This window comes from Oculina patagonica, chromosome 1, assembly GCF_052425735.1.
Source record: "Oculina patagonica isolate OP01 chromosome 1, crgOcupat, whole genome shotgun sequence".
Classification (NCBI taxonomy): Eukaryota; Metazoa; Cnidaria; class Anthozoa; order Scleractinia; family Oculinidae; genus Oculina; species Oculina patagonica.
The window spans coordinates 41,825,031-41,847,448 of NC_135758.1; the positions used below are offsets into that span (position 1 = coordinate 41,825,031).

The 22,418-nt window shown below is 40.9% G+C and overlaps 1 protein-coding gene across 2 annotated transcripts in view; it reads right to left on the reverse strand.

Annotated features, from left to right (window-relative positions):
• Nucleotides 1-22,418, reverse strand: part of LOC144631458 (hemicentin-1-like) — a 33,056-nt gene that overhangs the window by 8,359 nt on the left and 2,279 nt on the right. The window contains exons 2-25 of one of the 2 annotated variants that reach the window (XM_078489900.1): nucleotides 21,778-21,974; nucleotides 21,095-21,428; nucleotides 20,366-20,590; nucleotides 18,628-18,885; nucleotides 17,990-18,256; nucleotides 17,262-17,519; nucleotides 16,593-16,862; nucleotides 15,390-15,659; nucleotides 14,636-14,911; nucleotides 13,881-14,159; nucleotides 12,760-13,035; nucleotides 11,631-11,879; nucleotides 10,349-10,621; nucleotides 9,537-9,788; nucleotides 8,737-8,772; nucleotides 7,801-8,067; nucleotides 6,655-6,825; nucleotides 5,600-5,770; nucleotides 4,574-5,039; nucleotides 3,456-3,640; nucleotides 2,798-2,860; nucleotides 2,132-2,254; nucleotides 1,157-1,288; nucleotides 127-267 (exon numbers count right to left, since the gene is read on the reverse strand). In XM_078489900.1, coding sequence (XP_078346026.1) covers nucleotides 127-267; nucleotides 1,157-1,288; nucleotides 2,132-2,254; nucleotides 2,798-2,860; nucleotides 3,456-3,640; nucleotides 4,574-5,039; nucleotides 5,600-5,770; nucleotides 6,655-6,825; nucleotides 7,801-8,067; nucleotides 8,737-8,772; nucleotides 9,537-9,788; nucleotides 10,349-10,621; nucleotides 11,631-11,879; nucleotides 12,760-13,035; nucleotides 13,881-14,159; nucleotides 14,636-14,911; nucleotides 15,390-15,659; nucleotides 16,593-16,862; nucleotides 17,262-17,519; nucleotides 17,990-18,256; nucleotides 18,628-18,885; nucleotides 20,366-20,590; nucleotides 21,095-21,428; nucleotides 21,778-21,974 — 5,439 coding nt within the window. Of the gene's footprint in view, nucleotides 1-126; nucleotides 268-1,156; nucleotides 1,289-2,131; nucleotides 2,255-2,797; nucleotides 2,861-3,455; nucleotides 3,641-4,573; nucleotides 5,040-5,599; nucleotides 5,771-6,654; nucleotides 6,826-7,800; nucleotides 8,068-8,736; nucleotides 8,773-9,536; nucleotides 9,789-10,348; nucleotides 10,622-11,630; nucleotides 11,880-12,759; nucleotides 13,036-13,880; nucleotides 14,160-14,635; nucleotides 14,912-15,389; nucleotides 15,660-16,592; nucleotides 16,863-17,261; nucleotides 17,520-17,989; nucleotides 18,257-18,627; nucleotides 18,886-20,365; nucleotides 20,591-21,094; nucleotides 21,429-21,777; nucleotides 21,990-22,418 lie in introns of both variants that reach the window. The other variant, XM_078489892.1, reaches the window with a different exon arrangement.

Here is a 22,418-nt window from a genome sequence, read left to right on the forward strand (position 1 = left end):
CGAGGGGTAGCGAGTCATTCATGTCAGACCTTGCGAGATCTGCTACCTTACCCCTGAAGACTCTTTAGTGACTGTTTTTCATGACTTTACTATGCAACAGAGAAATAGATATTTCTCGTTTCTTACCTTCACATCGGTCTCCTGATAGTTGATAGCCGTCCTTACAGTAACACCTGTACGATCCTGGTAAATTCTCACACTGGTGTAAACATGGATCGTTTCGATGCAGCGAGTCGTTTGAAAGTGCAAACTCACATTCATTTACATCTGAAGGAAAAACAAAAACCAATCACATGCCAGCTGATGTAACCTCTTGTAAGTAATAGAACGAGGAGTCTCTGTTACGCTTATCTGCTAACATCATGATATCCTACCCGTCTGGACGAGCTTCGGCAAACATTTTGCTGTTCGTCTGGTTATGCGTCTCCAGTATGAAGACGGGCACAAGACGCGTTACGCGACTAGACAAGCTTCCTATTGTTATCCGTCTTTCAAGATACATTTAATTCGAAAAGTAGCCAGACGAGCAACAACATTTTTGCCGAAGCTCGTCCAGACGGGTAACACGTCTATAGTACAAAAACGGCCATTTTAACGTATCTGACAGATGGCGAAGCCAAAACTGTGTTATTATGAAATTTTATTTTAAAAAAAATGTTATTCAATTACCCGCGTTACACAGACTGAAGAGCTAGGAGCTCGTTAAAGACGTGTACATACAACCATGATCGAATTGGAATTTGGAGTGTTGGTTTTTGTGGGGGGTTATAGCCGCATAAAATACGTTTGGAAATAAGCTGACAGTAAATGACTTAAAACAGCTCTGATCTGCGATGTTGTTAGAAAGTCTTTATCATATTGAAAACCTATTCATTGCCAATTTTTATTTGAAATACAATGTACGGTGGGAAATTTGGTCAGTCAAAACAGAAAAGTTGGACGGGAAAGGGCTTACATCCGGAGGGGGCTTATACAGTTCACATTTGTTTTCGTTCGCAAAGGGTACATAACAGGAGGGGCTTTTGAGCAGGGAGGGGAGAGGGGACTTTCAACCGGCGTTTTATGGTATCCCAACAGCACATCTCTGTTACTGATCATGAGAAGAGAATGAACTCTGTATTTGTCCATGTGACTTTGTCCACAACCAAAACCTTACCATAACAGGTGTCATTCGCAGCCATGATAAATCCGTCCGCGCATTTAACACGGCAGCGGTATGCCCCAGGAGTGTTGACGCATTCCTGGCCTGAAGGGCACGAACCAGTGCCCAGGCTACACTCGTCCATATCTAGTGGAAAAGAAAAGAAAAACAAACTTTTTAAGTTTTTTCTTCCGGTTAGCAAGTGAAACAACTAACCGCCGACCGGTTAGCTCAGTTCGTAGAGCGCCGGACTACCGTGCGGGAGGTCTCGGGTTCGAGTCCCAGACCGGACCAACACTCAGGGTCTTAAAATAACTGAGGAGAATATGCTGCCTTTGCAATAACAACTGCAAATGGTTAGATATTCTAGTCTTCTTGGATAAAGACGATAAACCGTAGGCCCCGTCTCCTGCATCTTCAGTGTTATGGTCAGCAGGGGACGTAAAAGAACCCACACACTTATCGTAAAGAGTAGGGCATGAAGTTCCCGGTGTTGTGGTCTGGTCTTTGCCCATTGTGCCGTTGTACTGTTGAAATGCTCGGAGATATTAGCTATGTTAAAAGCTACTCTACAATCCGAGGGTAAACAAAGTATTCACTTCACTTCACTCAATAGTTGCAATAAATTCAATAGACTGAGTTCTTGGAGTGCATAGAGAGTTTAAAAAAAAAACTGTTTCGGGGAAACCCCCTCATCATTGTTTTTAATTTATTTAAACTACGCGCACGCAAGACTTTTAACGTACACTAAGCTCAAGCGTTCCGTTTTACACTGATGAACGGGTTTCCCGAAACTCTCTATGCAGTGAAACAACAATAACTACTAGAATCAATTCAGCTGGGAAAAAGCTAAAACTTCTGAGTAATCAATGCTAAGGATTTTCTAGAAGGAAAACCTGTGAAGTATGATAAAAAATGTGGAAGCGTTTGTTAATTCAGAAACGCGAATGAAACAAAACAAATGTCACGCAATCCTTAAGAGAAATTCACCTGTGCAAGTCTTGTTGTCCGAGGAAAGAGCGTGACCCACGGGACAAGAACAGCGGAATGATCCAAAAATGTTCTCGCAAAAGTGAGAACAGACTCGAGGAACGGCAGCGCATTCGTTGATATCTAAATAAAAAAAATGCACTAGGTTCATTAAAATTCAAATTAAAATGAACATCGGGTAACATAACAAGAAGTACTGGCTTTTAAAGAGGAAGAAAAACTTTAGGCTCCATTTCCCCCGCTTTCTAGTGTCCGGCCTATGTGAAGCGCAGGCTCCACAAAGGAAAACCAGGGAACCCGGAGATAAACACTCGGGGCAAGTCGAGAGAACCAAAAATAAACTCAACCTACATATGCCCCAGCTGGAATTATGCCTTACCAAAATGCGCTAGCCCTGCAGACAACATGAACAAACAAGAAGACGTGAACTCATCCGTCAAAACATTGACTGTATCCTTGTGAAGCGTGTAAAAGACTTCGCTTAGTTTAACGCGTTGTAATATTTTTGAAACCATTAGATATACAAAATTCATGTGAGAAATCTAGAGTACATGGTAGAGTAATCGAACTGAAAAGCGGTCCTTTTGTGTTGTTGACTAATATCACTATATATCATACGCGACTTCCCTCGCTGTCAAAAATCACATTCATTAAACAGAGCATTACCTTGACAGTACTGGCTCGAGGGATGCTCTACCAAACCATCAGGGCACTTGTCGGATACTGACGCTAAAACCAAACACAGAACAACTCATAGTAATTGAACTCATTACCTCTCACAGTAAATCTTACTTCAAAAGGAAAAGACGACCAGCAATGGCAACGCCAATACCACGCTGATTTTTTTGTCTCCTTATAAATCATCCGCTAAGGTCCTTACACGCGAGGGGAACAACATAAGAACATGAGCACGCACAGGAAAGGGGGTGGGCATGTTGCAGTGACACACGCTCCCTCGTGTGTGTCGATACTGCACCAAGTAAGTTGTCCCTGCTGCATCCCCCGTCTTGTGTCCGGAACGTTAAGGTCCATTTATATTCTACATGCATTGCACGCCGATGCTATGAAAAACTACTCTTGCGTGATACACAGTGACATGAACTATCGACCAGGTACAAAACATGTCGAACATTTTTTTTAATGAAGGTGAATTGTTGAACATGACACGAGCGTGGGACAAAGAAAAAATCTGAGTCCCCGTTTTAGTAACTGTCTTAACTTAAGGCTTGTTAGTGAAGGGGTTCCATGAGCGCTAGTTTTGGCAGGAACTGCAGTGTGTTTCACAGCTGCGAATGTCACAGCAGTATCCAACAACGTCACATACCTCTTTGAATAGATGTTGTCAAATCAATTTTCAGCGTATCAGTCTGATGCGGGTGGCTTATATCCACAGCACTGACTTGAACCGTCTCTGACAGCACCTTGCTCTGCTGCTTCTCGTCAGGAGAGTAGGTTATGGTAGAGTTACACGAGAAAGGAAACAATTTGCCATCCACACTCATGACTTGGCTGCAACAACATAAAATGAGCATATCAACACGTGTCTGGCATGTGACCTGCACGTGGGTATATCTATATGAGCTACAACTTTCACTGACAGCGGATTTTGAAAATTTTAGCCTAGACTTTCAGGGCGTTTGTACGTAGTCCGCCTCAATCCTCTCCAACCTAAACCTTGTAAGACTTCTAAGCAACGAAGCTCCTGGGGACTCACTGACAGCGGGTTTTGAAAATTTTAGCCTAGACTTTCAGGGCGTTTGTACGTAGTCCGCCTCATTCCTCTCCAACCAAAACATTGTAAGACTTATAAGCAACGACGCTCCTGGGGACTTGAAAGCCATTACACCCGCTTTCAGTGTTACGTGCATATAGCTATCCTTCTCCATCCATCTTTTGGCATCGTCTTTCGAAGTGCTGTCTGAAATGAGCCAATCAAAACCGATGCTAACCGGTGTTGGTTTCATGCAAATCAGCCACAAGTTCAGAAGGTTACGCTAGTGTGTTGTGATTGGCGGATTTCCATCCTTGTTGTTTGTTTATCACGTCGATAGATGGATGTCAATAGAAAGCCGCTATGTACGTAACACTGAAAGCGGGTGTAAGATCTGTTCACCTGGGCGATGGTAGCATGTTAGCATTACGCACGAGCTTTCTTTTCTTATTTATAATTCCTCCTTTTGCTGCCTAGTTTACAACATTGTTTGTGGAAACATAGCAATTCGTGACGAATTGTTTCCTTGATCGTTGTTCCAAGGACTTCTGTCAGGGATTCTAGCTCAGTTTCAAAGAGAGATTTAAGAATATTGTGGCATATCTGCTTTTATTTTCGTAGGCGTTCACACAGGTGCTACAACACGTACAAGACACCGATATTTACGTCCTTTGTGGCTAACAACAAGAAAATAAAAGCTAGAAACTGAAGTAGTTAACAAATAAACTTACTGTGTAGAAGAGCTAATTTCACCGACTCCTGTCTTGACAAACAGTTCTTCAAAGTCTGGGAATTTGACGTCAGCATTAGAAGGTAGCTTGGGCGTTCCTCCTTTTAAGTCGACATCCACAACGAACACGCCTTTTTCATTGATGCCCTGTCCTTGATGTTCAATATGCATAGTTTCTCCCGAGTCAAAGTGCACCACCGTCTTGTACACAAACCGCCCTTTCGTAATGGTGAGGCCATTCTGCGCACCAGGCTTCTCTCCCGCTGTCGCCCAGTAGACTGGCGCGGTCAGTGGGATCGACAAAGACTTGAGCCAGTTTCTGATTGGTCCAGGCAGGCCACTGACTGAACACGACACTTGCGTGTCATTGGTTGGAGTCTTGGTGAAGTTGGCCAATAGGAAAAGGGTTGGTAACATCACGTTATTGACTGTTCCGTGAACTTGACCAATTGCTACTTCAGCGCCATCTGAAATACATTTTTGTTAACTTTTCAAAATTAGCAATCTTAAAGTAATTATTTAGTGTCATGTATTTTTTGCGATTTTCGCGATTGTGGGACACATCAGGTTGGGTTGTAAGAAATGGTGGGAAAAACTAGTTTATACGTCACAAATGTTATCGTCAGGCACTGATGATGACGTTCTCTTAAAACATGTTTATCGCCAACAACAGCCAGCATGCCTACGAAGTTAAACTCAACTCAACCTTGCTGGCATCAATACGTGCAATTTTGGGACAGATTGGGATGCGGGTGAGAAACGTTCCCATATGCCAGCGGCTATAGAGCGTCTTCACATGACGTCACGGCGGCCATTTTGGTGTTCCGAAACAATGAAACGGTGGCCATGTTAATGTACCAAGCCAATACTGTAGGATATGAAGTATTTTCTTATGTAAACGCTTCTTTTTCCAATTATTTTGCATAAACGCAGGCCACGCGCGAGTGAAAACGCTCTGTATCCCAGGTATGTCGGCGGCATATGAAAACAGCCTTAAGACATCCTCTACCAACATGGCCTTACTGACCTGGACATCTGAAAAAGTTACAAGCTCTTGAATCTCTTTTATTGCCCAAGCAGTCTTTACCGCCATGCAGTGGAGCTGGGTTGTTGCATTCCCGGAACCTGGTTTGTTCTCCGCCATCACAAACTTTAGAACACAATGTCCATTCTGTCCACTCCGACCAACCTCCATCAACTGAGAAAATGGAGAAAGACCGCGATACAATCAAGAAGAGTGAGCTTGTGCTTAAAAGTAATTCGTACGTTATGTTTTTGTGCGGGTTTAACTTTTCAAGCAGTCCCTTGTGGACAAGCGGCATATCGACAGACCTTTCAAGTTGGTTTATTCCTGTTTCAGATTTATCAGGATCTAAGAAACTATCCCACGTTTAATGCAGTTACAAGGCTGCAGCAATTATTATTTTTACTGAAAGGACATATGTCCGACTAAGTCACCATTTTGGTCGGACAAAACAAAATTGTGGGTGGATGTGACGTTACGTTGAACTCCATTTTTTATTCAAAATTGTCGCAACTTAAAAGTACATTTAAAAGAAGTGGCGTATAATCAAATTACGATCTGGCTCAGGGTACATTTACATGTAAATTCATCTCAAAAATGACATTAATAGTCATTTATGGTTTAAAAAATTGGCCGGACATCATGTCCGACTACGGTTGGGTATTTGCCGGACACAAGCAAATTTTAGTCCGCCATTGTCCGATGACCGACTGTTATTTGCCGTTCTGCAGTTGATATTTGTTCTTATAGCCTTTTGCTTTATGATATAATTTACATCTTTAACATAACCTGATTGGCAACTAACTATGCAAAACTGTTAAATTCCGCTACGAGCTACGGCAGTGTTGATCAAATACGTGTTGAAGTTAAAAAATCATAATAAAGCAACATTTAGCCCTGTTCAGTACTGTCTTCTAGCAGAGGGGGGCCTATATCCGGAGGGACTTTTAACCGGATGTATTTTAATTTTTGTTTCCAGGTAAATGGGCCTATAACCAGGGGGGTTATATAAGACGGGTGTCTAATAGCCGGGATTTTACGGTATATTATACACTTACCCGGGCAGGAATGCACATTACAGGACTGTGATTGTACATTGTTCCCAGGGCACCGCTTCCCGCCATTACTTGGCACAGGATTGTCACATGACCTGAATCGATACTGGGCCCCAGATCCACACGATCTACTGCAGGCGCCCCACTCAAGCCACTCACTCCACTGTCCATTAACTGAAAAAAGTGCAACGAAATATTATAAAACGAAAAAATTAAAAGGCGTTATCGCCAAGTGCTGTTAGTGCCAAAGTTAAGGCCACATTTTGACAAATGTTTTAAAATTTCCACTTTAAGAAAAAAAAATAGAAAAGTAAAAATAGGGAAGCCAAAAAGTATTGCAGTTCGCTTTAATTAGAATGGTCACATTTTATTTTGTAGTTTCATAAACAGAATCAAAAGTTGAGAGCCAAATAACAACTCAAAATATTTGACTCTAAAAGTCAAAGGGCACCACTTACTTTAATCTTCGAATCTTTGTCTCAACTTAAAGTTTTAGATCCACTTGTGGGTAGCTTTAAAAACAAATCTACTTAGCCCCGAAATGTGGTTCCTTTACGTAATTTTTTAACGAACTTTGTTTAACACATTTCCAAACACTGAGAACAGAGTTGAAAATACGAAACGAAGCGGAGTATTTTTTGTGATGAACTGTCGCCTGAGTTTGATACATCTTCTTAGTCGAAGCTAATTAAGATCAGATATCCAATCCACCGTCAAAGGTCTGACTTCCTTTACGTGAGCTTGATGAATTTTTAATGAGTTTGACAAATAATGATACTGATTTATAGGGGGCCCTCGCATCAAATTTGAACTTGGATTTATATAAGCGATCAGCTGATTAGAAGTCTGGAGCCCAGAAGTCTTCGGAAAATGCTCAGAACTTTAAGAGAATGTCACTATATTATATTCGGCGTGAAATCGGTTCTCCGAGAATTTTTAAATTCTCTCGGTTTTCCCAGACCCGTAATTTTTCGGTTTTAGACCTCGCGTCAACTAACCGCGTATTTCAAATTCAAAATGGCAGGCACAAGACAAAACTAAGAAAGCGTTGACTTGTCCTCTTCTTTGAAGTGTGGGCTCCCTGTGCTAGTTCTTCATGAAACCTTGATAATGAAGGCAAGAGAGCAAGGAAACACTACAAAGCCTCACCTCTGACACTCAGTGTGGCTTGTACAACATGTGCACCGACGCCATTACTAGCATGACACTGATACTGCCCTGCATCCTCTGGCTTCACTTCTCTTATTACTAAACTGTTATTGGACAAGACACTGATGTGCTCAGGGAAACCAGGTTGAATCTTTGTACCATCCTTTGCCCACGACAACACAGGGGTTGGGGTTCCTGTGGCTGTACAGTCCCAGACGAAAGTTGAACCTGCATCCACTACGGAGTCCTGTGGTATGAGCACAAACTCTGCGGAAATGGGGAGAATAAAAAAAATCAGAAAATTGAGAAGGAAACCTTACTACGGAGCCATTTCACATGACAAGGTTGGTAGATTCAATGAAACATGACTGTTTTTAGGGTTTAAAAGTGTAAACATCTCTTTTTGGGTACAGCTACATTAAATCAAAATAACCGAGAATTTCAAGGTAGTTAGGTCGCAGATAGAGCTCTTTGAAAAATTTGTCTTTTTGATCCATCTCATTTTCCCTTATATTAAACATCCTTGTTCCGTTTTGGTTTATTACAATTTCTTTTTTTTTTCTAGCTTGCAAATCTATTATTTTTTAAGTTTGCTTCAATTTTAAAGTAGTTTGCACATTACGAAAGTTACGTGTTATAATTGTTTAATTAACAAATAATAATATCTGGTGCGTTACTTGTTCATCGGATAAAACGAATGAGAAACCGATAAAAATTGACTTTTCGTGGCCTTTTTAAACTTTATAGGTACAAGATAACAATGTCAAAAAATTCGTTTGATTTTCACCTTGAACGAAAAACAAATTTTGTTGCCAAACAAACTTCGTTCTTTGTCTTAAATTTCGTGTATTAATTAAAACACCATTGTCATTTTTTAAACAAGCTTCAGATATTAGAAAAAAAGTTAAATAAACTTTGATACTAAATAATTATTACCAGGCCTTCCTCTTTGGGCAACATTTTTGTCTCTTCCTGTAAAACAAACAAGAAATAAAATAAATAATAACACAAATCTCCCATAAAACATCAAACTTCGTGGTGAGCAAAGGCAATTACACTGAATGTAAGATATATATGACTTTTCCAAAAAGTAGCTGGAATGAAAGCTACTATAACTTTGTGTGATAGCACTAGGAAAGGTTCTACCCCGGGGGGGGGGGGGGGACTCCCATATGAAACGGACGGGGATGCTCGTCGGAAATTTTGAAAAGAACCCCTAAAAGAGACCAATCTGGGTGTGGCTCAAGCCTTTCTTGACCCCTAAAAGATACCAAAAAAATAAGAATGGAGTTTATATTGGTATATTTCTTCGTGTGTAACCCTAAACGAGACCATTATGGCTAAAAATATTATGGGTAAAAACAATATCTCACGAGTGAGCGAATTGTTTTAGTTACTCGAACATAAAATTCATATCTTCTCACAACCATATAATATCCTCTATATCATGAATCCTGGGCCAAGCTGTTCCAAAGCCGATTAACACTAACCCAGAATAAAAAGTTGATTGAGGGTTCAATTTCTCTTGTAGAAAGGTGCTTTTATTGCTAATGTATTGTGCAGTTTTAGATTAGCTAAGAAGATAAACAGAATTCCTTACTGAAAAGTGAATCACTAAAATCAAAATTCACGCTAATCTGGATAAGTTTAATCGTGCTTGAACAACCCAGCCGCGGCTGCAACTGCAGCATTTTTATTAGACTTCATAGTGAAGAAATATTTCTTTTCGTGCTGACCTCTAACCGCAACAAAAGCACTAGCTGAAACAATCCCAGCAGGATTCTTTGCCTCACAGCGGTAGAGACCTTCATGTTGTGATTTTCTGGCTTCGATAATCTCCACCACTGAACCGTTAGCTAGCAAGGAGCTGCCGTTCATATACCACGTGATCTCAGGCACAGGGAACCCAAGCGCCTCACATTCTAAGATGATCGTGTCACCCTCGTCGATGGAAATGTTTTGTGGATGTTTGATGATTTCAGGTGGAACTGCAAGAAAACAAACAAGTGTTACCTGACTTTACATTTCAAGGGTTGGGGGTGGGCGGTGGGCTTTAATAAAAAAGAAAGCAGCCAGGTCAGTAAAATGGTATGCAAAATTAGTCATTTTGAAACCGGCGGACACTGCCCCACCAGGGAGGAGGTGGCTTTTATTTCAGTTTTTTCGACTGTCACTGGAAAGCTAAAACTGCTCTTTTATCATTTCTAAATTCATTCTCGTCCCCATAGCCTTTTTCGTTTCTCTTAGCCGACAGGGCCTTGGCACGAGAAACGAATGGTTCTGGAGACAAAGGATTTTTGAATTAATTCGAGTTTTTGATTGGTTGTTTGAAATAAAGAACTCTTGAACGGAAGTCAAAAACGCTCATGATCAGTGACTCTCTCACAATATAGAACCATCACTACTGCATACATGAAGACCGGAAGTCCTAGAATCTATGACTGGAAATCCTGTGTCTCCAGACCCCTTCGTTTCTCATGCCAAGGCCGTGCATGCTACGATAAGCGTCAACGGCTATAGGGAAGAGAATGTTCTCAATTGTTCTTACCTTGTACTGAGAGCTCCACTGGATTACGAGCTACACCAAGAGGATTAGACGCCATACAAGAATATGTCCCACTATCTGATGGTGTCACGCCAAATATACGCAGGCTCCCGGATGGTAGAATCAGATACTTAGGATCACTTACATCAATCGGCACGTCATGTAAAAACCAGCTAACTGTCGGCTTTGGATTACCAGTTACATTGCACGGTAATTCTGTCCAGCTTCCAGATAACACATTTACAGGTGACTTGGGCTCAAATATCTTGGGCGGAGCTGTTGGTGAATTAAATGCAATGTAAGTGTGTAGTGACTATGTTACCTGTCGTTTCTCAATAACTATCATACCGTAAAATTCCGGTTATAAGCCCCCCCCCCCCCGGTTATGGGCCCATCTACCTGGAACAAAAACATACATCCGATTATAAGCCCCCCTCTACCGGATGACAGTACTGAACCGGGCTGAATGTTGCTTTATTATGCGTTTTTAACTTAAAAACGTATTTTGATCAACACTGCCGTGGCTCTTTTCAAGACGATTTTCTCATTCCGCTGATAAGCCCTCCAGGATATAAGCCCCTCCGCTTGTAAGCCCACCCAAAACCCCTTACGAAGTTGTATAAGCCCAGAGCTTATAACCGGAATTCTACGGTATTTGACAATGTGTAATTGTTATTTGAATTGAATTGTTAGCCACTTGTATGTCTCGCGTTGTAAAGGCGTGTTGATCAGAGGTAAAATCAGTACATTAGCCACTTGTTTGAGAGTTTGTAAGTACTTCGTGGCGCAACATTGCATTCCCAATTGTACCGCTAATATCTACCTTGCCACGAATTAACACCTTTATTACCCAAGACTTGCTCCCGTCTGGCCTTATAGCTCAGTCGGTAAAGCAACGATGAAGGTCACCGAGGTCAAAGAATTCTTCTTTGTCTCGTGTAGTCCTCGATTGTCTTTCTTGGGCTAACGCTCAGAAGGAAATTCTCGCGAGAAGGTTATTTTTCAGCACTTTAAATTACCCGTTAAAGGGGCTTTGTCGCGGACTTTTAACAGATTAATGAACAGCTAAAATTTATACTTGTGTCTTAGGAAACCTAAAAATGACGGTCCATTTTTGTTAACAATTGCCATATTAGACCACTGAAACTGTTAACAAGCGTCTTTGGCTGCAGTTGGCTAGGATGGAAATGGATTACAACTTCAAAACATTTAGGCTTAACTTTTCAAGTCGTTTTCGCGCGTCTTCAAAACGAACGAACGAACGAACTTTTATTAACTTACTCACCCATAACAGAAAGGGTGGCGGTAGCAGTAGCATTACCAGCCACATTCTCAGCCAGGCAGAGATACACGCCAGTGTGTTTTAAGGATAGCTCAGCTATTTCAACAACAGAGCCATTGATGGGTAGAGGCTTGTTGTTAAGGAACCAACGGATACGTGGAATAGGAAATCCTCTTGCTACACATTCCATTAAGATGGAGTCGCCAACATCTACAGTCATGTTTGGTGGTGGCTTGATAATCTCTGGAGAGACTGAAAGAGAGAAGATGTAAACTTCAAATAAAGGGTTCCTCTTTCTATCATGGTTTATAAGGAAATAATTAAAAAAAAAAAACAGTAAGAAATCAAATTGCTGTACAAAAGGAAAATTCTGCGTTACCTCAGAGTTTTTTATCCTTAGTACAGTACCAATCTTTGAGGAAGAATTGTAATAATTTCATGCAACATATTTTTAATACGTCATCGCAAAAATAATGATTTCTTTTCTGTTTAGTTTTTTTGTACGAAAATGCTATCGTGTGTTTTCTTAGATTCGAAATTTGTTTCCTCGAAACTCTGTTAAAAAGAACACCATAGACCTACTGTTAAATTGTTGTAGGCAAATATGTTCTTTCTACTCTAAATGGCTTACAGGCAAACCGATTTTGGCACACTGACTGTAATATTATGATCTAGTGCAGACAACGAAAGAACGCATTGTCATCAGATAGCAAATCACTAGTAAAACTTAAAGGGACTGTGTCATGGCTGAGTTAAATTCATTTATTAAATTTTGCAAAATACTCGCTATGAAACTTAATATTTGCAAAGAATTACTCCTATGGATCTAAAAGACAAAACCATAGCTTCATTACAACCAAATATGTCTCCCGGGTGTTATAATGTAAAGTTACAAGCAAACAAGATTAACTTTGAAAACTGTTCAGCCCAACAGTATTTCCAAAACCCTTATCGCAATCCGTTTCAATCTTCGTCACTTTTGGCCATCCGTACCTTATTAATTTTTGTTTTTGCTGTTATTGAAATGTTCCTTTTTGTTTTCATTCAATTTGTTAGCCATTTCCCATGCCTAAATTTGGCTTAAATCTGTGACACAGTCCCTTTTACAGTAGAACCACAAACGTAAACTCACTGTATACATAGAGGGTGAGGATGAGAAAATCTTGGCCAGTGGGGTTCTTTGCAGTGCACAGGTATGTTCCAGAATCTAGCGGCAGTAATGAGCTGATCACCAATGCACCTGAATCTTTCTGTTTGAACTTGATGCCGTCAACAGCAATCGACCGATGATTCTTACGCCATGTGATGGAAGGTTGAGGGTTACCGATTGCTGGGCACCGCAGTTCAACAGTTCCGCCCCTGTCGCCTATAATGGTGGTCTTGTCCGGTTTGATAATAACGGGTGGAGCTAAGGAAATGAAGATAGAAAATACATTTGCATTGTCGAATGGAAAGCTTCATGCACAGACAATACACTATACGGAGTTTAAGCAACCACGAGGGTAGTCTCCTTCACAGCCGTTTTTAGTGTCGTCACGCAACGCTCCTTCCCACAAGGAGCGTTGCGTGACGACACTAAAAACGGTTGCGAAGGAGACTACCACGAGGGTGACAGGGAAGAAAACGTCGATTAAATAAATATTTTTTACATTTTCCTTACGGATCTCGCGATAATCTAGATTCATCTGTTCGGTTATATTCAGTCCGAGCTCTCCCAAAACTGAGGCAGAATAAGTAAAAGTAAAGTCTGTCTCCGAGCCATGAGGCCCATACAGCCGGAGCTTATCCCGGTTTCCGTAGCATTAAGCGACTAGGAGTATTGCTACTCCCCCCTGGATGGGATGCTAGTCCATCGCAGGGTTACCCCCCAGCAGTACATTCGCCGGTACCCATTTATACACCTGGGTGGAGAGAGGCACTGTGAGAGTAAAGTGTCTTGCCAAAGAACACAACGCAGCGCCCCGGCCAGGCCTGGAACCCGGGCCGTTCGGCGCGCCATAATAAACAAGACGAAGGACTTTATTGAAAGTCTATGTTTGACTGTGCTATTTGACATTTCCATATTACTTCATATTTGACAGATTTTGGTGTGTTTTGGTGAACTTTTTTTAATGAGGACACTTTGTGATGCCTGTCATGAGGAACGTGCATCTCATTAGCATTCAATCCTGGACATATCTGCAACTACTTGCGAGATGAAGTCTGCAAACCTCTAAAATTCGCAAAGAATAACAAACGCTACATGCCACTTACTAAGGCCTGTCAGAATGAGAGTGACCTGGGCTGTATCTCTCCCCAGACTGTTCTCTGCCACACATACATATCTCCCAGCATCCTTGAGTTCTATGTTCTGCATAAACAGGTCACCAGATGGCAGCACTGTAGCTCGAGGGTCTGTGTCAGCCGCAATTCCTAAGTTATTGAGCCATGTGATTTGAGGTTCAGGTACTCCCTCAGCACGACATGTAAAGGTCACATTTCCACCAAAGGTCACAGTTTTGTCAGAAGGAGGCGTTGTTATCCTAGAAGGAACTACAAATAAAAAAAACGTAGATTTATAAAAATACCGATTTATAAAAATAAGTTTCCAGACAAATTAATGTGAAATGCAATGTAGTACAGTCCGCAGGAACATGACCAAAAATCTTTTGTATAGGTAACTGCAAAGATTTGGTCAAGTTCCTGTGAACTACACAAGAAGGACACAAACTGTGCGCAAATTACATCACAACATAGCAGCCACCCAAAACGAAAAATTGCTTTGTCTTGCTTTCTGGTACAAACCCGTGTTCCTATGATTTTTATGATTTTTAGTATAGTTATAAAAATCATGACTTATAGCCTTCCGTCCTTCTTTAATAAAACTAAAACTAAATTCAAAGGTGATCCCGATGGCAACATTGAAAACCAATTTTGAAAAGAAAAGTGAAAGAAGAAGTGAACAGCTTCTGAAATATGTGATCAACACTTTTTAATTCTTCACTACCCCACAATTTTCCCAAACAAACCTCCTTCACCCCAGAGTATGATCTCAGCTGTAGCGCTTCCAGCTGGACTCTTCCCTACACACTGATAATCTCCCACATCCTGTGGAACAGCATCTCTTATTACCAACTCTCCTCCGTCATCACTGATGGAAATTCTGTCGCTGATCTGCAGAGGCTTATTGTTCTTCATCCATGTTATGGTTGGGATCGGAACACCGACTACTGCACAACGTAATACCAATGTCTCACCCAGTATAACAGGAATTTCATCATAGTCTACTGTCACACGTGGAGGAACTAGAAAAACAGTTTCAAAAAAGCAATAATTCTTATACTCAAAGTAAATGCATTTGTACAAGTACAGCCACGTACTGGAAAAGGCCCAATTTCGTGTCCATTTTGTACAAAAAGGAAATTGTTTCGAGCTGATTGACAGCATTGCTTTAGGTTTTTGTGGGGCCATAAGGCACCCATGGCCACCCCCAAAACTTGCAAATTTCTCTACAAAAATAATCGGGTCTGGACCGATTTTTTTATGGGTCTGTACCCAATTTTTTTCTGTCGTGTAAACAGCCTTATAGTGTCCGACCACTGACAGTCGAGATTTTGTTGGACTGAAGCAAATTTTGGTCAGCCATTGTCCGATGACAGTCCGTTGTTTGCAGTCCTGTTCCCTTGTAGGCTATCAGTGCGTTAGATCGAGTCATTATTAATGTAATGGTAATTATAACAGGAAACACAAACTAAGATCAGTAAACAGAAACATCTCACTCACTTTGCACATGTATGATAATAGTAACCGAGTCTTGACCAGCGCTGTTGTTGCCCAGACAGGTATAATATCCAGCGTCATTTAACTCAACTGCATTGATAACCAGATGTCCCTGGCTACTAACGGCAATTCGACGGTTGGCAATAATTTTGTCATGTCCTTGATACCATGTTATCTGTGCCCTTGGTGTGCCATTTGCCAAACACTGGATCGTGACAGTCTCACCAGCATTAGCAGTCACCTCTTCCTGGTCAACAAATACTGACGGGGGTACTGTAGGGCAATTTAATTCATGAATCAGTTGTCTTGTTAATAGTTGAAGCCTATCATGTAACAGGTGATCGTGAAGGTTGTCTTAAATAAGCCTTTTAAAAAGTACCAGACCAGTGCTTACCTCAGGTAGACCTTAGTAGTATAGACCTACCAGCTAGGATTATTGCACATGAGGACATTACTTTATTACCGCCTTACCTCCACATTTTGGTCAGGTGGCCCAAAAACATTGTTCATACATACCCAAGTGACTTACTACAATTATGAACGGTTCTCAAGACATCTGATACAACAAGCAATGTGAAAATTAGACTGACAAAATTCTGTTGTCCCTTTGACAGAAGGTTTAGCTGCTCTATGGTCTTTGTAAGTACAATAACAGTCATATAACTCTTCAACTTGAAGTTATCGAGCATACAGTTCTTTTGATGTTCGCTTTCACAATCAGAGGATACAACAAGATAATAATCATTTTCATGAATCCTCTGCTATATTTTAAGGAGAGAATAACACTAATTACTCTGACTTGTATTACCAACAATGAACTGGCAGCTCAGTTATGTGTTTAAACTTTTTACACGATTTGTCACGATAACATTGATCAGGATTGTGCTAGGTTTTCTGAAAATCTAATTTTACTATAATGTTGACTATATCAGCTAACATTTTACTTCCTTTATCTGCCTCTTCTAACTGAATTCTTCAAAGCATCTTCTAACAACACAAACGCTTAAATCATTGACAACCAAATGGCAATCAATCGATAATTTCTCAAAACAATATCAAATGAATACTCAAGCAGAAAGGTGATGAGAAAAAACAATGTCATCAGCTGCAGAATGTCATTTTGATGCATTAACAAATTCTCGGAACTAACATTACAAGAAAAGTATGGTAATAAGTAGGGAGTTTTACTGATTGAAATCTGCTTACCAGTGTATATTAGCGTGACTGTGGCCTGGCTCTGACCTGCGATGTTCCACACGGCACATTCGTACTCTCCAGCGTCCAACAGCTGTGCATTTCTGATAAACAGCACACCATTCTTGTGTGTGCTGATCCTCCCGCTTAACTGCAATTGAAGGCCATTTTTATACCACATAAGGGAAGGAATTGGAAATCCATTCACCTTACATTCAACTGACACATTGTTTCCTGCTTGGTAGGTTTTCGTAGGGGGATGAATTGTAGCAGATGGCTGTTCTGGGAGAGGAGAAACAACAACAGAGTAAAACGTTTTAGAAGGTTCTAAAACTGCTACTGGTAAACTAAATATCTATTAACAATGTCCTGAGGTTGGAGAAACGATTTGGTGTAAATGACTAAGACCTCTCTGAAGTGAACAGTTCTCTGAGGTAGACCAACCCTAAAAGTGGACATCTTTATGACATCTCTTACAAAAGGTAACTACCACTCAAATGTTTGCGCTTTTTTAACGCAGCGCCTTTTCAAAAAGTCTCTACAAAACAGATCTCTAAGTTGGGCATCTATCAAAAGTAGACACCTCTCCATACAGCACAGCCATCTCAAAGGCAGACATTCCAAACTACTCCCAAGCATCTCCATGATAAAGGAGCTCGCCATTTTCAGTTATTAACTCACCATAAACAATCACATCTATGGCCAGCACCTCTTCCCCTCTTTTGCTTGTAGCAATACACTCATATCTCCCACTTTCCTTCCTGCTACGAATATGAAGTAATAGGGAATCATTGGCTTGCGGTGTCAGTTTATTGCCATCCTTTAGCCATGTAACCTTGATGGGAATGCCACTGTCTGGCATGCAGGTAAGACGAACAACGTCTCCAGTAACCAATGTCAAGTTTGAGTATTCCTTATCAATGACAACTGTGCGTGGAACTGAAAGAGTTTAGAAACGTTTGTCAGCACAACAAGACACAAATGTCAGTTTGATGGATACTTATGGATAAATTAATAAATTGCTTTATTTAGAGAGGAAACCACTTCTCAGCTTTAGCTGGTTTTCATGCAGGTCCTCTATCCAGGTCAAATTGGAATTTGGAAATGTTGGTTTTTCAGGAGGGAGGAAAAATGGAAAACCTGGAGAAGACCCTGAAGCAAGGCAAGAACCAACAACAAACCCAACTTGCATGAAGCACCAGGCCAGAATCGACCCCGGGACACATTGGTGGGAGGCAAGCGCTCTCACCACTGAACCATCACTGCTCCCGACAGGGTCATGGCCAGAGCCCTTTCCATGTTGTGGCTGGTGATATAATCAAAAGCACTTTATTTTTGGTTTTCTCCTTGGATACTGGACCTTCATCTTAATTCCAACCTATCAGCACTTAAGCCAGGAGCCTTCTTACCTTTAACAACAAGTGTAGTTACAGCAGTGGCTGCTCCTCCGACATTACTCGCAAAACATGAGTACAGGCCCTGATCCTTTCTGGCAACTGAAGGGATGACATGAGTGACGTTGGCTGATCCTATACGTGTCACAACAGGTCCAAGGGTTCTCCTGTCCATCATCCACTGTACCTTTGCAAGTGCACTCGTCTCTACCATACACCAAAATTCTGCTCTGGAACCAGAAAGGACCTCTACAGTAGCTGGAGCTGAGACTCTGGGGGAATCTAAAGGAGAAGAATGACAGGAGTAGTTGCAATATAAGTGGTGAAGATTTGATAATATAAAGGCTACTTGTGAGGGTCACAATGATCACATATATTAGACTGTATGGACATTACTGATCCTGGCAGTACACACATCAACAAGGATTTCTTTTACCTGCATTTTATTTGGCAGGATACATGTCACTATATAGAACCTAGTATAGTGACCTTAACTTATCAGGAGTTTTAAGCAGCTCAACAGTTAGAGTGTCTGTCCGCTGTGCAAAATGCCACAGGTTCAAATTCTTTTGGAGATTCTGGTTTGGCTGATTAACATCATTTCTTTGCAAATACACATGCAGCTATGGGTGTATGTGTGTAAATAAACAAACCTGGCAACACGGCACTAAGAGCAGTTGGACTCGCCCTGTAGAAAACATTGTAATCATCATCCACACCAACCACACGCATGTAAAACAGTCCTCTGGGTGGCTCAAAATTAAGCCAATCAAAAGCAAACTTGTCTTCTTTACGAGGTTTGAATGGCACTTCACCAATCAGATGACCCTGTAAATCCAGCAGCTGTACTCGTTCAGGTGCACCAGGAGGTCGAAGGCCATGTACTTTGATCAGGACAAAGTTTCTAAAACCTTCAAGGTGGATTTTTAATTTTAGTAAATCCCAGGAACTGGGCCTACATGTACTGGTACCATAAAAGAATGTTAATTTATGTATTGATTGTTGCCATTTCGTTCATCTTAAAATTCCATCTCTAGGAGTACTGGTATGTCATTTATTCTTCTTGTAATTTCTCACTTTTTATTTGCCATTTACAGTTGAATCCCATGACTCGAACCCTCGATAACTCGAACCCCCCACTAAAAATGTGAACTTTTTTTCCATTTCCCTCCTGGTAATTTTCGTACTAACTTTACCCTTGATAACTCGAATCCCCGGGGGGGGGGGGGGTACTCCCATATAAGGGCTATACGGGTATGTGCCGCTCAACAGGGTATGCTTTTTGCCTCTCTGACTCTGGAACAGGGTATAAAAATCACCATTTTGACTCTGAAACAGGGTCGTTTTTTTTTCCCAGAATCCGGACTAAACACGATCAAGTTTGGCTATTAAACTCCGCTCCTCTCATCGCTTTATCTCCGAGCCACAGAAGAAGTCAAGTGAGCCAGAGTGAGCGCTTTGTGATGTATACGCTAGTGTTTTTATATCTATCTACATATATTTCCATTGTGGATATTGTCTGGAACAGGGTACCTATTTTGCAATGTTAGTCTGGAACAGGGTCGCAAATTCAGCTTTTTTTCTCTGGAACAGGTCCAGAGTCTCAGAGGCTCAGCGGCACACCCCCGTGGTAAATTTTAGGGAGTACCCCCCCCCCCCCCGGGCTCGAGCCCCCTATACCTTGAACCTTCTTTGTTTTCCCATGAAGGTTCCAGTTATCGGGAATCAACTGTAATTTTAATGAATCCTCACTAATTACTGTCAGTGCCATTTCTTGTTGTAATGTTAGTGTTGATTAAATTTTGCACTTGTAATCAATGTGCAGAGCTGTCATTAAGTTTTTATGCAGCCGTAACATTGAAGTTATCACCTGTAGCATTTCTTTCTGAACGCAAGTGTAAAGTAACCAAAATTGACATTTTCACCCGTAACATTGAGTGAGCTCAGCCGTAACAGGTGTTACGGGTTACGGCCCTTAATGACAGCCCTGATTATGTGGACATAAAGCCTCTGTTTTTTTCATAAACTAGTTATTTTCAAGCTGGAACTGGCTTCCATATGGTTCCATAATGACTCTTATGCAGCTTTCACAGGGGCGGATCCAGGATTTTTCTTAGGAGGGGGTGCACATCCAGGATTTTTATTAGGAGGGGGTGCACCACTAAAGAATGGCATAACTGACTGGTGACATAAACAAATTTCAAAGTGAATACAAAGCCGCAGATCATCTCAGGGAGGGGTGCGCACCCCCTGCACCCTCCCCCTAGATCCCCCCTGTTTCAGCTTACCATCCTTTCTAAACTTAAAGTCACTTCCGATTTCCTTTTTGTTTTCAGTCTTAGCACTGACTCCTACTTATATTTAATTGGTCAGGGGCAAATCTGTACATACCAGCAACGGGTCTTGGCATAGCTTCATCCTGGCTTTTGATTGGACGCAGTCCAAAGCCGCTAGTAAAGGTCATAGAACTAAAACCAGTAACTCTTAAGGCGTGACTCCCATTACTACTTGTCATCAATCTCCAAACACCTGGCTGGGGGTTCTTTATCAAGACTATTTTTGCACCTTTCAGATTTAAAAGCCTCTCAAGTCCTTCTTCCTCAGTAAAAAGACTCCCTAATGACAACGAAATAAGAAAAAAACAAGATATTGACAAAAGTCTAAAACATGTTTTTTTTCATTCTCAGAATTTTTAATTAATATTCCATGCTTTCAAGGACTGGGTATCTTTCTTACCATGTGGTTACAAAAATATCCATACCCACCCCAACAGAGGGTTATTTCCTTTACAGATTTTGGCTTTTAAGACCCCCACCCCCTCGGAATTTTCAATGACCTTCCATGGGGTGGGTATGGATATTTTCTGGAACTGCACAATTTAAAAAAATGTTTAGACATTAGACAAGTATAGTATGTAAGTAGTGTAATTAGTGTAAGTATTGTATTGTAAGTAGGTAATAAAGTATTACATTGTAAGTAATATTCACACTGTAATGAAAGTGTTGTAACTTGTAAATTCCAAATAGTAACCATTGTGTGTACTGTAAAAAAAAAATGGAACTGCTCTTCAAAAAGATGTTTCTGACCTCAGAAAGAAATAAACAAGAAATCAGCAATTACCATCAGGATCATAGAGCTCCAGTGCCACATGGTCTCCACTTAAAGAGATGGTTAGCTCCTCTAAAGTGTTGTCAACTGGAATGTTTATGGAAGTCTCATTTGAAGCACGTTCAGCGTCGATTGAAATAAGGTTTACCCTGTTAGCCTGTACAGACTCTTCCACAGATTTTAACACCTGGTTGATGTCCTTCTTCTTCAAGTAAAACACTTGTCCAGAACTTGCAGCAGAGATCAGTTCATAAGCTGTTGAACCTGTGGATACAGTCTGGTTACCGCAGTCCCCTGTAATGACAAAGATGACTTGACTTTTCTTTTGTTGGATCAACTTAAGCACCTGGGAAATGAAAGAAAATAACACTGCACATTATTTTTAAAGTTGCTATCAGTGTTTTGCTATATTTGTTTCAATGTCTTGCTTTGTATACCATTCTTAACTGAAGGAAACTTGAGAGCTACAAGACAGAGGTTAAATGTGCAGTTCTGTAAAAATATCCATACCCACCCTGTGGGGGCTGTCAGTGGAAAGTCCAAGGGGGGTAGAATTTCTGGAGGGGTGGGGTAGGGGTGGTTCAAACCAAAAACCCTTCCTTGGAAGAAGTATGGACATTTTTTGGAATAACAATTTGAAAAGATAACAAAAGTCAAAGACTGAGAAGATTGCACATTCTTAAATAGAGCATCACCTTTTGAGTTTGGTCAAAGTCCTTTGCGTTTGCATCAGTGAAGACATATATGAATGAACCAGGTAAACTTATCTCCAGTGCTAAGATGATTGCATTCAAAGACATTTCTGGGCAGTCCCCTCCCCCCTGAACAAACAGATTGTCTAAATGTTCCTGAAACTCCTCTGGGCTTGTCGTCACAATTGCAGGGCCAACATCTGTTGATATAAAGGCTGCAAGTTGAATGCCAATCAATAACTAACTGCTATTACAAATGTTAAGGCTATTTGATCAATAAACTTATTAATAAAGGATGCATGGTTATTGAAAAATTTGATAGTTCAGATTGCCTAAAAAAAGTTTGATTTATAAAAAGCTAAGCACTTCAAAGTGCACTTCTGTAAGAAATTGTTAGAATTAAAGTAAAATGTGTGGTAGCAAAAAAAAAAATACCCTCCCTATGGAGGGTCACAGGATATTCTGAGGGGGAGGGTCTTAAAGACCAAAAATTTTAAAAGGAAAGTATGAACCTTGACTTTAATTTCCAGAGGGGTGGAAGGGTTTGCAAACCAATAAACCCTCCATGGGGGGAGTATAGATATGTTCTGGAACAATATAATATAAATTACCAGTTCTTCATTTAGGTGCTGACTGACACACAA